A 17069-nucleotide genomic window follows, 5' to 3' on the forward strand; every position below is an offset into this window, starting at 1 on the left:
AAGCATACCGATCACCTTGCCTTGAGAGAATTCGGCATTAGCTGCAGGACAAAGGCAAACACTTTGACACGGGCTGGGCACGGTTGATATACAAGTAAGTAGGCAGGCCTACCTGTCCTGAATCCAAGTACCTGGTACCGCCCGGCAGATATAAACAACCAAAGTTGAGACATTGAGATTTACGTCTATCCATTACGATTATTCTAGACTATAAAGACGCCTCTCGGCACCTCGTCGTACTAACATAAGCGCGATCAAGTTTTCCCCCCTTGAACCCACGGATTACCGGTCGATAACCGCTACCGCATCAATGACACTGCGAAAGCGAGCACGGGGAGTTAAGATTGGCGGGGAGGGTGGTGTCGACGCGGGCCTCATTGGTGGACCAAGCCCGGTATGCGCATGCTAGTACGTTTACCACCCTCGCTCCGAGCCGTACTCCATGTGTGATTACACTTAGACTTTGAGGCCTGGCTCCCTTGTTGTACTTTGTACCGAAAGGCATTCCCGCAAGGGCAACTCTGCTTGAGACGAACTGGGCCGGCCATCGGCCACACCTCCTCCAGCAATAGCGCCGAAGCCCAAGCAGAGAGGCAGTGGCCCTGGCAAGGGTCCTGTTTTCAAACTCCAAGAGCGTTATGCCCTGCATGTGGCCCCAACGGTACTCGGGCCGAACCCCGGAGTTTTGCAGCCACTGACAGAGGCGCCAGCGCTCACGAGAGGCGTCACTGCAACCCATAGACCAGCTATTGATCCGTTGCCTAATGAATTGAGCCTGGAGTCGAGCGGTTCCCATCACGAACCTTGCTGCGACGGCCGAGCAGCCTACAGTATATTAGCATCCCATCACTTGCGCGCAATGCAACGCTGCTCAGCAACCTTGCCAAGGGCAAGATCTGGGGGATTCCATCATCTGTCAAGCTGTCACTCCGGAGTATATCGCTTCTCCAGGTTTTCCCCATTTCCCCATTTCCCCGTTTCCCCGCCAAATACTCAAAACCAGGTCCATGTCCTCCCAAGCCTCGTCGTCGCAGCTGAATGCGGGCGGGAGAACATCGTCCGATGTTTGGAAAAAGCTGGTGACGCGTGAAATAAAAACGCCGACATACAACTGTGACGACCACGATCTATCATGACAATTTGCCGTTCAGCCCATCAACAGGAGCCGCTTCTTGGCCTGCGACGCCACCGCGGGGGAAAAGCTTGATCGACCGTCAGGGTTCCCCAAAGGCAGCTCGAGCGGATGTGGTCTGACTGTTGACATGGACTTGAATTGCAACTCAAAGGAATGCCCGTTCGCTCGTAAGAGAGGAGACCGGCCAGACGGCGGACCAATGCTTCAAGGTTGATGTGTTCTAGACTTGCTCGGCAATGGCAAAAGGTTAAACTCTGAGGAATCGAGAAACTCCGGATTACAAACGAGGGGAAAAGGCAACCCTCATTCTCCTCAACTTGAGAATCAGGAGATGGCATTATTAAACTTGTTTTCCAACATTGTACCTACTCCGTAGAGCTCGTGCACCTTCTCCCAGAGACAAACGTCCAATTCTCTCCGAAAGCTGATACCACAAAGTACTTGGGACTGGGACACGCAATATCGTGAGCAGGTCTATTGGTTCTTTCTCCTCCTCTTTCTCCTCCTCCTCCAGCTGCTGAGCTATTCAATTGGATATTAGGGGTACGTGTATATTGGTCTACTGGTCTGTCTGTTCATCAAAGGGAAGCTGGGAAATCTCTTCACGCACTGCCCCCATCCCCTCGTCCGCCGCCGCCAATGCCGGTCCTATCCGCATGACACAGGAAATCTTGCCACGGAATAGATGAAAGAATGCTGATCATGTACTCTCTTCAATAGTCTGTTCAAACGTTTCCTGCCTGCTGCCTTGCCCCCTCGGCAAAGGAGCGGAAGGCCCGCGTGGCGCGAACCCAGACAGACATCCTACAAGTTACACTAGCAATTGAGGGATTGGCTCAAGGCATTGGCGAAGAGAGAGAGAGAGAAAGAGAGTCTCGATAGACTTGAATCTCAATCTCCCGCTCCCGCCCCCCCGTCTACCCCGTACTTTTTCGCCTGTGCGTGCATGCTGGGGCAGGCAAAAGCTGGTCAAGTGCTCATGACTTGCGCTTCTGAGGGGGCCGATGCCTTTCATCGTCAAGATGTCCTGCGGCCGACTGGGGCGCGTTTTCGTTCCCCTGTCTAGCGAGCGGCGTCTTATCGTTACTTGATCCAGCAAGGGGGGGCCCATAATCTCACGTCTGGGGAGTCTCATCAAGGCCAATGTCTGCCGCAGCTCAAGCATGCGGTATGGTATGCCTCTTCACTCTGCCTCTACTTTGGTGGACCGTGGACCCTCATCCCGCACTTCGGCCGGTCAGAATATGAGATGTTATGGGGGGCATCCATTTCTCCTTCTGTCCTTCATCTCTCCACACGGGACTTCGCTTGGCCTAAGACTCACTTACAGGTACACTAGTGCCGTGTCCAGGGCCTCCAAGCTCCGCTTTCTCGCAAGGCATGGCGATACTAATACTAGCTCTGCCTATGCTTGGATCTTTTGCGTTGCTTGTTTCGAGGCAGCCCTTGTTGGATTGCGATTCTCATTTCCTCTCATTTATAAGATGGAAGACACGGCCGACAGCTTTTAGTACTAGTCTGCCGTTTTTTTTTTCTGTTGTCGTTTGTTCATGTGGTACGTCACTCTCCATCCTCTTAATCTTACAGTAACCCCTTTATCCCGGCGCCTATCCCATGTTTGTTCTAACCAAGGACTTTCTCTAGCATCCTGATAGGGCCAGTGCCTCTCCTGATTCTCTGACGCGATGACTTCTCTTACATACTCTATAGGAAACAAGGCTCCCCTCGACTTGGAGGGAGTGATGGTGATCTGCTGGCCTATGGCTCCCCATGTCCATATATACACACATACATAGGTACATTAAACATACATACTGTATCTACCGTATGTGTGTACATGCGGTACGGAGCCCAGCCGTTGTTTCTACCCTGCCTGTTCACGTGTGCAAGATGGCTTTCGGAATGGCCCGCTCTCGTCCAGTCTCCCCCAGCACCTCCTCCTTTCCACTAGCAGTACGACGGGGTGAAGCGCCGAAAAAAAAAATTACCCCAATCGACCCTCCCATCGGCGTCTAGATCGAAAACAATAATTAGAGCATAAAAGAGGGGATGAGGAGAGAGTAATGCCGTCGATGGTGGGAGAAAATCCGAACATCCGTCGAGGTACACATGTCCTCATCCCTCTCTTTCTTTCCGCTTGGCGTGGCGTCTCTAAGGAAGTCATGAGGGCCTTGCGAAAAGAAAGTCAAAGCCAAAGGAGGCCCGGCGTCTAACAATCCTCACAAGAAAAGGAGCGGTCGGCCCTAAGATCGATATGCCCTTCTTTTTCCCTCTTTCTCTCTACAAGGTGCGTGCGACCCCTGTCTTTTCTGGGGGATGTGCAATTGACAGAAGGTAAATCATCAGATATCCGCAGATAGCGTGTAGCCGCTTCTTTGTAGGATCCCCGTATTATATCGCACGTCTGGCCTGTCTTTCCCATACTGTATGTTGTATGTTGACCTGACGCTGGTCGCTAACCGCCAGTGACAATAACGTGCTCAAGGTACCCCAGCCCACTTTCTTTGCAATAAACATCCCCAGCGCCCCGTTTATGTATGTATGGGGACAGCAGCAGATAAATAGGTAGGAATGTGTACTTCATGGGCCACAGTCCTAAAACAGTAGGAAGAAGAGAGAAATTGTCAGACAAAAGAGTGAGAAGAGACAATTAAATTATATTGCTTTCTCGGCGGCTACAGCAATAAAACGTTACATACATAGGCATGGTTTGGTTGCTTACGGAAAAAGAGGGTATCTTGTGACGTACGATGACGAGGAGTATAAAATTCCATTTTTCAATGGTTACCCTGCTCTTGAGATTAAATTCAAACAAAGCAAACCCTCCCTCATCCATCATAAAATCCCGATCCATGCTGCCCTGCCTAAAAGTGCTGTATACATACACATTGACGCCCTACTTCCATGACTTTTTTTTCTTCTGCCTCAAGAAAAGATATCAATATGCAGACATATGTACGTAGCCATTAGTTTATCTCATTTAGAAAAAAAATAGCAACAATGAGAAAAGAAAAAAAAAAAAGATCGTGAGAGCTACAAACTCCGAAAAAAAAAACCGAGCCCTCTCATTACTCCAGTCCCGGCGGCAGCCAGGTATTAATCGTCGTCAAAGACTCACTAAGTGAATCAAAATTGCTCAAGTCAGGTGTCTCAACCGTAGCGCCATCTGCCTGACCATTGCTAAACATGAACATGCCATTTGTTGTTGGAGGCCCTCGGGGCTGCTGCTGCTGCTGCTGCTGTCTCATGTCCCAGCTTCCGAAGCTTTGGTGCAGTCGTGCCGAATCGCTCAGTAGCCACTCCCGACTGTCAATATTAAGGTGTTGACTCGGGTTGAGGCTCATATTCGACGATAGTTGGCTCTGTGTAGTGGACGATAGGTCAGGAGATTGTGAATTTAGGGGAATGTTAAGTTGTTGTGGCCATGCGTTTAATATTTCTTGAAAGTCCATTTGCGTAGGATCCATGGCCATGACTTGCTGACCGGGGAGAGGATTGCCGTTGGTCATAGCTAGTGGCGAGTCCAACGACATGCGCTCCTCAATAGACGTTTGCAGTGCAGGTTGCGCTATAGGCTCCGAGTTGGGGTGTCTAATCTGTCCATACTCGAGCCTGGCAGCCACAGCTGTCCCTTCCTCCGAGATACCCGGCGATGTAGGTGCTACGTTGCTGCTCGATCCAGGCGATGGAACTTCAGATGTGCTGTAGTATTCAAATCTTTCATCTGTGCGCTTGAGGATCATCTCTGCGTCCTCCGGTAGTTCGCACCTCCATTTCCTTGCCAGAACACTAAGAATGCTCAGCGTCCGCCTGGCACAGAGCCAATCTTCGGCAATTTCTTCCAGATGTCGAAGACCATGATTGAGGTCTCTCTTGGCAGTCTTCTCCGGGAGGTTGAGCAGATGGATTGTGCATGCGCTGTGAATCATGTAGACCGCAATATTGCAAATTTGTCGAAGATTCCATGATTTCTTGTATAATCTCATTAATTTGGAAATAGCACCCGCATTTGCGGTGCATATTCGCCTTGGAGATATGTGGGAGGGTAGAGGAGATGTGGATGGCGAATATTTCAAGAATGGTCGAAAGAGGTGGATATACTGGAGATGGAAGAATGAGCTAAATGAAAAAAAAAAGATATGTTAGTTAAGATCTACATTTTCTCAGTAGGTTGTCAGGTTTAAAACATGGCCCACTTACAGCATCAATATCACATTTGGCAGCAAGCCTTCCTTTGGCTCGAATTCTTTGGGCAGATCCTTCCGCCATTCTTCGAGTCGTTGATGAAGCTCGCCAAGCCTTTTGAGTTCGAGAGACTTGCTGCTAGCTCTCTTTATATGGCTCGGATGGTAGAAGAAGACAAGTATGTCGTTGCTGATTTCACACAGCTTTGACAAGTGGAGCGCAGCTGCTCGCGTTCTCGACGGCTGAGCGAGTGATTCGTCGAATCCCTTGTCGGTAAATGGCGACCATAGCGCAGCGTCTTCGTCGGGGAAGACGTCGATTTTGGAGACAGTGAAGGAGTGTCTAGGGAGTTGCGGCAGGCGTCCCAAATAGTTGGACCAAGTCTTGTCGAATAAGAAACATCCCCAAAAGGTGATGCGCCGAGCGTCAATCTCTTCTTCCGTCATATGCTCCTTGTCCAATCCATCCACCTCGAGGTTGAGACCAATGTCGAGGGCCATCCTGAAGCTCATGCCGCTATATACCCAGCCCTTGGCCTCTCTTGCGCATCCCGCCTCTCTCACGGACATGAGGGCCAGAGCTTGTACGGTCACGAGTCGGGGCTTCTCATACTCGTCATTCTCGGTGATGAGTCGTTTAGCCTCGGCAAAGAAATGGTCTCCCTTTGTCCTGCTATCTCCGGGTATGCCAAACGCGCCTGGGATATCGGTGAAATGACAACCTAGCGCCAGCATTGCGTTGACGAGTAGCGAGGAACAATATACCGTGCCTGGCAGAAGCCTTGCTTTGCCCCTCATGAAATCGCGCCAAAAGAGCTTTCTCGAAAGCGTGGTGAAGTAGGGATAGTGATAATTGAAATACATATTCATCAGGTGCATGATGAGGCGTGGGTCGGTGGTGACGCGGGTCCAGGAGGTGACGGGGTTCTCGTTGAAGGTCCCCGGCTCTGAAGGCGAGTCATAGGTGAGGTCGTCGTGGTGAGGGTCGCCCAGATAGATGAGATGAGAGGTGCCGCCAATGAAGCGCAGTGAGCCATTTTCCAGGCGCAGCTCTCCCATTTTCCCAGCCAGCTCCCGTTCTCCTTGCACGGGCAAGAAGGACATGGCACTATGGTCAGTCTCATCGTCGAAATCTTCTTCCTTGACTTCAGAGCTCATGGCCAAGAGCTCCTGGGCCACGGTGTCGAGGTTGTCGCATGTCCGGATCTTGTTGACGACTTCGGGGACCTCGTCTTCGTTGGCGTTTAGGATTGCTTCAACGATGATTTGCAGCGTCGAGTTCTGGGCCTTCATGCTGTCAATCTTTTCTCGGTACACTCCCTTGCGGCGATGGTCGGAATTCGGGTTGTAGACGCATTCAGTGCCGTAGACGCTGGCACAGGCGGCACAGCTCGGCAGCGCGCCATCGCACTTGGACTTGCGCCGGCGACAGGCAACGCAGGCGGTGCTGATGCATCTTCGCTTCTGGCTTGCCGAGTCGGTTCCTCGACGGGCCTTTTTCTTTGGCTGGGACGCGGGCGTAGACCGGGCTGAGGATGAGGCGGCGAGCGGATCGCTCCCGTCCATGGTGGCGTAATCGTTTGTTTGATTGATATATAGATGGACAGATGGAGAGATGGATAGACGGATAGACGGGGTGCTTAGAGCAGGAGAGGCGCGGCGCAGCGAGATACGGGGTTAGATATGCGAATTATGCAGGACAGAATGGCCAAATCGAGCGCTAGCATCTGATATGTCGGCACGCGATGTCACATCGAGCCTCTGAGATGTGTCTGCAGGGTTAGGCTGGTTTCGGGAGATGTCTTGGACAGTTGCCCTTGGGATAGCAGGGAAGCAGTCTGTCTGCTGAAGGTATCGCGGCTCCTGGGGTCTCTGCTCTCTGCTCTCTGCTCCTGGCAACGGGACCAGCCAATGGCCTCTAGTGCCTCTAGTGATTTGTCATTCTGCGCCCTGCAGGCCGTGATGGAAGCTGGAGCAAGTCGGCCGTCGGCTTGTGAGCTCGGCGCACTCGGAGACCAGAGGTTGAAGAAAGCTGCAACAAGGTGCGAATGCGGGGATGGCTCCAGCCACCCAGTCCAGCGTCTACAGTATATTGCAACGACGAGGCTGTAGGGCAGAGAATTGGCGTCGTCCTCGAGGACAAAAGGGGTCCAATGGCAAAAATGGCGCGAGGCAGCAAGGATCCAGAGATGGGGATGTGGATGTGAGAATTACATGAAAGGAATACACGTAGAACAAAAGTAGGCGAGACGTGCAAAGTGGGAGGACGAGAATTAAGAGTTGCAAGGATTGGCGGCTTAAACCTTGGAAGGACGTACAGTAGGTACCGGCAGCGATGCTAAATCGGTTTCCCGGCCCCCCCCAAACAGCGACCACATGCCCTGAAAGCCTTGAGCCTTGCGCTGTTTTGCCGCCCCCGGAGCACCAGTCTGGGCCTTCGCAGCTGCAAGGCAAATCCGACAGCCGCGATTGGGTCAAGTGCCTTGGCCAGGCTTGTTAATCAACCAGTTTAGACTGGATTCCAGTTTTTTCAGCCCCGGACGACGGCGCACGAACGGCGAGTGCCGCTGGACCGGGATTGCGGCCGCTGGGAGTTACCCCAAAGAGAAGGCAATCCCTGGCGGTTGGCATGACAAAGTTTTTACGGCGTCTGACACAAGACAGCGGCGCCACTTACATGCAGTTCATCACCTCCACGGCTCTTCTCTCTTCTCAAAGCCCAAACAAGAGGCAGCGAGGAATGGCTACTGATGAGCTTGGAATTGCATTGCTAGTAGGATAGTAGTTACAGGTCTCTGATGCTACTGTCAAGTCTGTTACTCCTTGATTGTACGACGAGACAAAGTGGCTGCATAAGATGAGAGAGCGACTAGATCTATTCTCGGAGTAATATCGCCTTTTAGTGCCGATCATTATGTATTCTCTCGGTATTTTGCCCTTGCTAAACAACAAGATTAAGAGTCATCATGATTTAGCCCACGTGAGACTCTCGAACAAACACAAACAGGTGATTATCGAGCATGCATTGCCCTTCCCCATATTTACCACGGAGAATTAATAGCCGTCAACCGCTCCAGACGAAGAGCGAGTAGCCGATGCGAGCGACGCAGGCGAGAAGACCCAAGCGCTGCCCTGTTGGGATTAGCTAAGACGACATGATACTACTTGTATTTGGTCTCCCTCTCTCTCGCAGACTGTCCGACGTCTCACAAATCGAGCTTGGTGCTACCTACTTAACAAGTCATTTACCAAGTCACCAAATTACTACCAAGGGTAATGGATGAAAATGGAGTCGAGGTTGAAACGCCTTACAGGGCTAGAAGACCAGTGCATGTGATGAGCCATATTCTAGAATATTACGCAACTACGCTTGCATATCCACGAATCACAGTGACTGGAAAAGTGAGGCGAGTCATAACCGGGCTACCGTAAGTGCCCTATGCTAATCCTATATTGTAGAAAGGTTATACTGACTCTAAAATAGTATCGCACTATAGTATACTGCTCCATTCCATTATTGCTAGTTCTGTCATTCAAGGCTTACCAACGACGTGTAAAGTCATTACCAATCCATCCTTCAAAGACCGAAACATGCTAATATACACTAGAAAAGAGTGTAGATGAAAGATGAAAGAAGAAGAAGAAGAAGAAGAAGAAGAAGAAGAAGAAGAAAACAAGGTTAAAGTAAAGTGTCTTGAATTTGTAAGGAAGCTTATTCCCACAAAGTTGCCCAATTTGTCTCTATCCGTTATACCCATTTTATCCGTTATATTCCGTTATATCCAACTCTACGTAGAACGTGATTTAATAACCAAGCTGGAGTCTCTACTTGGCAAGTTGTATCCGTTCTCGGTTCAGTAAAGAAAGACATAGGTAGATAGCCTACCACTGCGCTGCCATTGGCACCTCTTCCCATCTACACCTGATATGCGGTAGTGTTGAAAAGCCCTATATAGCCGGAATAAAGGGACGTCTTTCAACTACTTCAACTCCCCTTGTGATACAATATTCTCAGGAAACATCACAATTACACTCTACATTGACTCAAGTATATAGTAGTTATTGTGTATATACTATTACATGCCGAGGCCCGGAGCAAATTCCAGTCCCAGCTTCATCATCATACATAGCCTACATAGACTTCCTTTCTTTTTGTTTTCTTCTAATTTTTTGGCGCCTTTTCCCTTTTCCTTCTCCGTAGAAGTTGTACATCATGATATATACATCCACCTCCTAATCGCCCCTTTCCAAACGCCCCCTACCTGTGCTTAGCCACGCTCAAGATACCAGTTGTGAGTCAGCTGGCTCGTCAGGTAGCTGAAAGGTGTTGGCACCTCACCCATACCCTTTCGTGCAACCGGGTGTCGCAGGTAGACGGCAGCACAAATGTTGGGGTTGACTTCGAGGTATCGAGGGATGAAAGCAAACGCTGACATGTAAGGGCGGGGCCTCCATGGGGTAGCATAGGGTTTGGAATCATCAATGGGGTTTTCTTCGTCGTACTGAAGCAAACGTGCCAGCTTCCTCATTTCCTCTCGAGATAGCTGAGCGTCGCCCATTATCCTCTTGGCCTTGGTCTTCTGCTCGTCTGATAAACCTTCGAGACCCTTCTCCACCTGTCGTTCTCTACTGAGTTCTGACTGGTGCTCGCCCTCTTCCACAGCGGCGTTGGCGCTCTCGGCTTCAACTTCGGACTCGGCCTGATTCTCTTTCAGGCTGAGCTTCTCAAAGCTCTCTCGCATCAGCTCGTGGCTCTTCATTTGTGTCTGCAATTCGTCAATGAGCTCGGTAATATTGCCCTCGCTCTTCTCAGGCTGTGAGAGGAAGCGCTTGGCATCTGCTCGGAAAAGGCGGAGCTGCTTCTTCTCCTTGGCGGTCAGGTCCTTGGTGTTATTCTTCAAGATCTTCTTGACGTCCTTTAGCAGGAATTTCAAGGCCCTATTGTTCAGCTGCCACTGGGCTTCTGGAGTCAGCGACCCAGCGTCTTCAGCAGCAATGATTTCGCCTTCCACAGCTTCGCCCTCAGCAGCTTCGCCTTCAGCAGCGGTAGCCTCAGCTTCAGCCTTGTCGCCTTCTGTCTCTCCTTCGGTAGCAGCAGTGGCACTGCTTGTCTTCTTCACAGCATTCTGGAATGCTTGCTCTGCCTTCTTTTGTCTGGCCTCGAGGTTCTCACGGAGACGTGAATTGCCTTGCTGTGCTTTCTGAACGCCTGTTCCGTACATGACTTTCTCTGGATCCACTTGAAACAAGTCGCCGGGGTTCAATTGATAAGACGGATGAACCATCTGCGTCATTGTTAGTAAAACGTACATGTTGGCCAAGTATAAAGGCCATGAAAAAGCTGCAACACACCTTTTTACCATTGACTGTTACGGCTCCGTGGATGACGAATTGACGTGCCTGTCGGACACTGCTGGCGAACAGAGCTCGGAATACTGCGGTATCCAATCTCCTCTCCAGCGGCGCAAACGTCATCTGCATATAGGGAGTCATGTTGCTGAATTGATCCGACAACAGCTTGTTCACATCTCCAAAGATCGCTCTCTTCCTTGAACGCTCTTGAGTGCTGAGCTTTGGGACTTTGGAAAAGGTTTCGGCCGAGACGGTCGTTGTTGTCAACCCGGAACCACGTCCGGCAGCCTGTTCAGATCCATCGTGCGCTGCCAGGTATTCCGGCGGCATGTCCACAGCGGAAAGAAGTCGGCGAGAGAAGAGCCGCACCCATTTCTTTTCGGGGATGTGCTCTCCGTGATATGATCGAGTTTTCGCCTTGGCCGCCCATTTCTGCTGGAAGAAGGTGGGTGTGCCTTTGATTTGGGGTTCTCGGCCTGTCTGGCGATACAGGTTATACAGGTTGTACTTGTTCCATGATTGTCGCAGTTTCTATAAGAGTTTGCCAAAGATCAGTAACCAGGATCCCCGCCATCATGATCCAGCGCAATTCCTGCGCCGCAGCTGCTGCGAATACAGCATCGCAAATGCTAGTATGGCCTTGAACTTACAGGGCGACTTAAACTGTAGAAACGGTACGGCTTTCTCATCTTGGCGAGCCGACCGGCGACAATTGCAGCTTGACGAGATCACTGGAGGCCGTTGTTTAGAGCTCAATATGTGGGTGTCATTTTTTCTGGTGGTGCCATCCAGCCGATATTCTGCCGCTCGGTGTGGTGCTCCCTGACCGACTCACCGAGAACCCACCGATAGCGGGGCCACTCAACGCGTCTCAGCCCACTTCCCGCATTGAGACGCGTCGAGACTTTTCTATACTGCAGGCCAAAGACATTCGCCTTGATCCAGGCCAGTGACATTTTTCATATTCTCTTGTTTTTTTTTTTTTTTGGTGTATATTGATTGAGTGTAATTTGTGCCATTGGAATCGCAAATCGGCCAAAATGCTCTCTGCATCCTCACCCATTATCTTCCCAAGCGACCCTCCTACTCCTCCACCCAAGCGCGCCAAACCTCACGATATTCAATATCCGACACAGAAACCCCGAGTTGCTGGACCATTCGTGGACTCCGACTCTGAGTCAGATGCGGAAATTGCGCCTCGAGCTGGCTCAAGGTCCCCTTCCAAGAGGCGTAAGATTCAGGATCAGCCCGACAAGACACCACAGAGCCCTAGATCTCGTGCTCGAGATGCGAATCAAGATGCCAGTGGCAACATTCCCCGGAATGAGAACTCAGTCATCGATGACGCGACAGCGAATTCAACACCAATAGACGATACTCAGGCTACTTCACTCCCAACGGCACCCCTATGGGCCCAATCAGATTCACTACTTACAACACCCATCTTTGGAACTCGCTCAAAGACTACTTATAAACTGAAAACATGCGAAGGCCGCGAAATTACGATTAGACAGCGAAAAGAAGTCGCTACTCAATCGTACGAGTCCATGGTAGCAGCTAGGTCGAGGACAAAAGAAGGACGGGCGAAACGAGACTACTATGGCGTTGATATACACAACCTCATCAACGCTGCCACGAATGAAATGGCGGAGAGGAGGGACAACCCACCATCTCCAGACACCAATCAAGCTGTTCGGCAGATGGAGGCGGCATCAATATCAGACAAGAAGCCGAAGAAGACCATGCTATGGACTGAAAAATACCGAGCAAGAAACTTTATGGATTTATGCGGAGACGATTCCACGAATAGACTTGTCCTACGCTGGCTCAAGAAATGGGATCCATTAGTCTTTCCAGGCACGGCCAAAGCGAAACCCAAGCTTCAGAGACGCAATGGACCCAATTCCCAGGTAGAAGAAGAGAAGCCTCATCGAAAGATTTTGATGTTGACAGGCCCGCCTGGCCTAGGCAAAACAACGCTGGCTCATGTCTGCGCCAAACAAGCGGGTTATGAGGTGATTGAGGTCAATGCTAGTGATGACCGCAGTCGTGATGTTGTGAAGAATCGGATTCGGACCAGTCTGGGGACAGAAAGTGTCAAAAACGTTGGCAACCAAAAGGCTCTGAACGGCTCGCAAAAAGTTGCTAAGCCTGCGTGTGTTGTGGTGGATGAGGTTGATGGTGTGGTGACAGGATCTGGAGCTTCTGGAGAAGGCGGCTTCATTAAAGCGCTGATCGACCTCGTACTGATCGACCAAAAGAATGCTTCAGGGGTATCAAAGACGTACGAAGGTAAAAAGAAAAAAGGCGATGATTTCCGCCTGATGCGGCCCTTGATTCTTATATGCAATGATGTATACCACCCTTCTCTAAGGCCGTTACGACAGTCAAATCTGGCTGAGATTATTCACGTCGGCCGACCAACACTGGACACTGTGGTGGGTCGTTTGAAGACGGTGTTTGAGAAAGAAGGCATTCCCTGCGACAAAGACGCAGCACGCAAGCTGTGTGAGACAGCCTGGGGTATGGCCAACGGTATCGACGCTAGGCGAGGACAAGAAAGCACCGTACAGGGTGATCTTCGAGGCATCATGGTCATTGGCGAATGGGTAGCTTCTCAGTTCAGAGTTTCAAGCTTGAATGCTACCCAGCGTCTTACCAGAGAGTGGATCGAGCGAAATATTCTCCAAGAGCTCGCCAACGGCGCCGCGGGGACTCGAGGCCTCGGACGAGGCAGCGTCAAGGACATCATCACTCGCCTTTTCCAAGAGGGCGGCGGGTTCCCCAAACAGGCGCTCAGCTTGTCCAAATCCAAGACGGCGCACGAACAGCCAAAGACGGAGCTCGGATTCGGAGAGCACCAAAAGAAATACGCAATGGAGTGTCTCAGGCAAATGATTGATTCCAGCGGCGAAATCAGCCATGTCGTGACGGAAGTATTCGCAGAGTATCCAAACCGCGAGTTCAACGACGATTCTTACCTCACGAAACCGAACCAGGCCTACGACTGGCTGTACTTTCACGATGCCTGTCAATCCAGGCTGTTCGCCAGTCAGGAATGGGAGCTCTCCCCTTACTTGGCTCAACCCGTCCTAGCCTGCCACCACCTATTCGCATCGCCCAAGAGGCATTATGCCAATACCATGGCCAATGGCCAGCGAGCCAGAGAAGAAGAAGCCGGCCCTTCAATACCCTTCTCTGGCCCGCGCGCCGACTACCAGGCTTTTGAGGCTGAAAAGCAAACCCGCGCCCAACTGCAGTCTCTTCAGGGCCAGCTCAGCCCAACCATGATGCGCTTGTTCCGCAGCGCAGAAGACGTGGCCACGGAGTTCTTACCTTACCTTGCCCGCATGCTAGCACCAGACGTGAAGCCTGTGGTTGTAGGCGGCAGTCAGGGCACCACGGCCAGTGTGCGCAAGGAGAGCGAGCGAGCCATGGTCAAGCGCGCGTCAGAGGTGCTGGCAGAAGTTGGCATTGCCTTGCAAAAGGGCAAGATTGAGGCCGATGTAGCATCCAATCGGGGGCCACAATTTGTATACCGCATGGACCCGTAAGTTTTTTCCTTTCTTTTTGATACATCTTCATCATATCTTGCGTATAGACGGCAGTTGAACTAACTCAATAATTCTATAGTGACATTGATGCCCTCTCAACTTTTGAAACAGCTTCTCTTCTTACATCCCAGCCCCCAACCCGCTTCGCCGTCCGCCAGGTCCTCGACCAAGAACTCCACCGCACGCTCGCCATCCGCGAGACAGTCGCCCGCCAAGCACGCTTCCGAGCCGGACGAGTCGTTGGTGAAAGCGACCAGCACCAGCCACAGTCGCTTACTCAACCGTCAAAGGACGACATGGCGATTGTGGAAGACGGCTTGGTGGTCAAGAAGGACTTTTTTGGGCGCATCATCCAGGCGCAGCCGCTGGCGGAGGTGACGGGCGGTGCGAGGGAGAAGAAGGCGGCGACTCAGGAGAAGGTGTGGGTGACGTTTCATGAGGGGTTGAATAATGCGGTGAGGAAACCGATGATGCTGCGTGAGTTTTTGAATGGGCTGTGAATTTTTGAAGCTTTTCTCAGCTTTTCTTGGAGGGGAGGTGTATTATAGGGGTTTGTCTGGGAACAAGACATGATATAAGATGAATTTGTAGATACACGGGACGTTTGAACAATGAATCACAAATGAAATCACCGCTGTATTTAAAGAGCATCAAGTTATGGAAATACATGCACATATTGCTCGTTTATACATCATACATCTATCCAACCATTGTCTTCCGTCTTTGACATTTGATTCATCACAGTTTCGCTTTAAGTCTCTGCGCAGGAACAATCAACGGATCATACGTCGTCAACGAGAGCGAATCCACGGGCGTGGCATTGGAATGCACAAACAGACTCCTCGTGTCCAGCAGCCCCGGGTGCAGGTCCTCGATCTTGGCGGCGCCAATCAGGCGCATGTTCATCTCCATCTCGTCCTTGAGCAGCTGCATGACGCGCTCCACGCCGGGCTGGCCGTAGGTGCTCATGGCGTAGAGGAACGGGCGGCCGATGCCGACGCCCTTTGCGCCGAGGCACAGCGCCTTGAGGATGTCGGTGCCGCGGCGCACGCCGCCGTCGACAAAGACGTCAATCTTCTTGTCCAGGCCGTGCTGGCGCAGGACGGGCATCGTCTCGGCGAGGATCTCGATGCCGGAGCGCGCAAAGTCGAGCTGGCGGCCGCCGTGGTTGGACAGCACCACGCCCTGGACGCCGGCCTCGGCGGCGCGCAGGACGTCCTCGACGCGCTGCACGCCCTTGAGGATGATGGGCATCTTGGTGATGCTCTGGAACCAGGGGATGTCGGCCCAGCTGAGCGACGGGTCGATGAAGGTGGAGATTGCGCGCGCGGCGCCCTGGCTGGTGTCGGTCTTTTGGCCCTTTTGCACGTTGCTCCCCGTGTCTGTGAATTTCAGGCGCATGTCCTTTTCGCGGCGGCCGAGCTGCGGCGCGTCGACGGTGATGAAGAGGCCCTTGCAGCCGCGCCGCTCTGCCTCCTGGACAATCTTCTTGGTGATGGAGCGGTCCTTGTTGACGTACAGCTGCAGCCACTGCACCTGGCTGCCCTGCCTCGCGTCTACCAGCTCGTCAAAGGAACATGAGGCCAGCGTGGGGATCATCTGGACGACGTTATGCTTGTGGGCCGCGCGGGTGAGGATGACTTCGCCTTCTGGATGGCCGAGCTTGCCTAGGGCAGTGGCGGTGATGTAAAAGGGGGCGTCGACTTTGGTGCCGAGCATGGTGGTGGAGAGGTCAATGGTTGAGACGTCGACGAGGATTTGCGGACGGAACCAGATTCTGTGGTAGGCGCTGTGGTTTTCACGCATAGTCTAGAAGACATCGTGTTAGGTATGGTGCTTAGGTTAGGATCATACACCAAGACTCACAATCTCATCATCAGCTGCGCTTGAATAATACCCCCACGCAGTCTTCTTCATGGTTCTCCGCGCAATGGCCTCAAAATCATGCAAGTTGAAGCACTGTGACAGCGACGGCATCTCAGCTATCCTCTGCTGCCGCTCTGCTTCTTCAGGGTCGTCCTTCTTAACTTCCTGGGCGACGGTGGACATGTCTACGGGGCCGAGATGCTTGGACTTTTCGAGATACTTGTCCAGCGTGTCTCGAGGATGGATCGGGTCGAATTCCTCTGTCGCATCTTTGCCCTGGAGTTGGGGGTGGTTGTTATGTTTAGCAAGCATGCTCATTTATGGAACGAGATGAGAATAGGGATGAGAGGGGGTTTGCGCATACGGCATATTTGAGAATGATTTCTTCGCCTCCGGGGTGTTCTATTTTCATGAGGACACAAAATCAGCACTTGTCCGTTGAATGAGTGAACCGCGTCTGTTCCCATCATGGCCATACCTGGCAAGAACTCTGTCACATCATATGCTTTGCCCTAGTGAGAGTCAAGTCAGTCAGTCAAGCCCAGCCAATGACATGAGATGAGGCACTCACATGAATAATCACCCAGCATGACTTTTCGTCAGCGTGTTTCGCGACATCGTTGCCTGTGAGCACCATATTTTCTTTTGTATCTGCTTTGCTTCCTCAAGGTCTGTTCCTTCAACTGCTGCTGATGACGTTTCAGCAGCCGGTAGTTCTTATCGACGGGTGCTTGAGCAAGAAGCACTACAGAATGGCGTCAATTGAATCCAATTTGCAAAGCGTAGTATTTTATCAGAACAGGGAGATGATAATGGACGCCGCGTAAAATCAACAAGATCACTTGCTGTCTATATCAAAGATGGAAGATGAAGGCGAAAGAAGGAAGTCGTCGCGCATCGGTTGTCGCCTGTCGTTACTGGACTATATACGGTTATGCGTGATAGGCCGGATTTGGGAGCAACATCATTGGCCGTCGG

General features: G+C 51.6%; 3 protein-coding genes across 3 annotated transcripts; all 3 read right to left on the reverse strand.

Annotated features, from left to right (window-relative positions):
* Window positions 1-4203: 4203 nt before the first annotated feature.
* On the reverse strand, window positions 4204-6885 carry TrAtP1_001205 (uncharacterized protein; the record flags this gene model as incomplete). The annotated part of the gene is made up of 2 exons (XM_014086229.2): window positions 4204-5254; window positions 5336-6885. 2 exons carry the CDS (start codon window positions 6883-6885, stop codon window positions 4204-4206), a joined length of 2601 nt encoding a protein of 866 aa, XP_013941704.2.
* A 2065-nt stretch (window positions 6886-8950) lies between these two features.
* On the reverse strand, window positions 8951-11421 carry TrAtP1_001206 (mitochondrial 37S ribosomal protein uS4m). Its single transcript, XM_014086228.2, has 3 exons — window positions 11322-11421; window positions 10672-11202; window positions 8951-10604 (listed from the first exon to the last, which is right to left on the reverse strand). Exons 1-3 carry the CDS (start codon window positions 11358-11360, stop codon window positions 9588-9590), a joined length of 1587 nt encoding a protein of 528 aa, XP_013941703.1. The 5' UTR covers window positions 11361-11421; the 3' UTR covers window positions 8951-9587.
* A 3451-nt stretch (window positions 11422-14872) lies between these two features.
* TrAtP1_001207 (uncharacterized protein) lies at window positions 14873-17014 on the reverse strand. The gene is made up of 5 exons (XM_014085201.2): window positions 16663-17014; window positions 16570-16603; window positions 16456-16493; window positions 16092-16367; window positions 14873-16034 (listed from the first exon to the last, which is right to left on the reverse strand). The coding sequence occupies exons 1-5, from the start codon at window positions 16726-16728 to the stop codon at window positions 14964-14966; spliced, it is 1485 nt and encodes a 494-aa protein (XP_013940676.1). The 5' UTR covers window positions 16729-17014; the 3' UTR covers window positions 14873-14963.
* Window positions 17015-17069: the final 55 nt, after the last annotated feature.

Source organism: Trichoderma atroviride, chromosome 1 (assembly GCF_020647795.1).
Source record: "Trichoderma atroviride chromosome 1, complete sequence".
Classification (NCBI taxonomy): domain Eukaryota; kingdom Fungi; phylum Ascomycota; class Sordariomycetes; order Hypocreales; family Hypocreaceae; genus Trichoderma; species Trichoderma atroviride.

What these genes read in the sequence shown, in the direction of transcription:
- TrAtP1_001206 (XM_014086228.2), bottom strand. Translation starts at nt 11,360, where the DNA reads ATGAGAAAGCCGTACCGTTTCTACAGTTTAAGTCGCCCT. An exon ending in TCTACAGTTTAAGTCGCCCT is followed by an intron (nt 11,203 to 11,321) that starts GTAAGTTCAAGG and finishes AAACTCTTATAG; the next exon opens with AAACTGCGACAATCATGGAA. An exon ending in TAACAGTCAATGGTAAAAAG is followed by an intron (nt 10,605 to 10,671) that starts GTGTGTTGCAGC and finishes ACAATGACGCAG; the next exon opens with ATGGTTCATCCGTCTTATCA.
- TrAtP1_001207 (XM_014085201.2), bottom strand. Translation starts at nt 16,728, where the DNA reads ATGGTGCTCACAGGCAACGATGTCGCGAAACACGCTGACGAAAAGTCA. An exon ending in AAATCATTCTCAAATATGCC is followed by an intron (nt 16,368 to 16,455) that starts GTATGCGCAAAC and finishes CCCCAACTCCAG; the next exon opens with GGCAAAGATGCGACAGAGGA. An exon ending in GCGCAGCTGATGATGAGATT is followed by an intron (nt 16,035 to 16,091) that starts GTGAGTCTTGGT and finishes GATGTCTTCTAG; the next exon opens with ACTATGCGTGAAAACCACAG.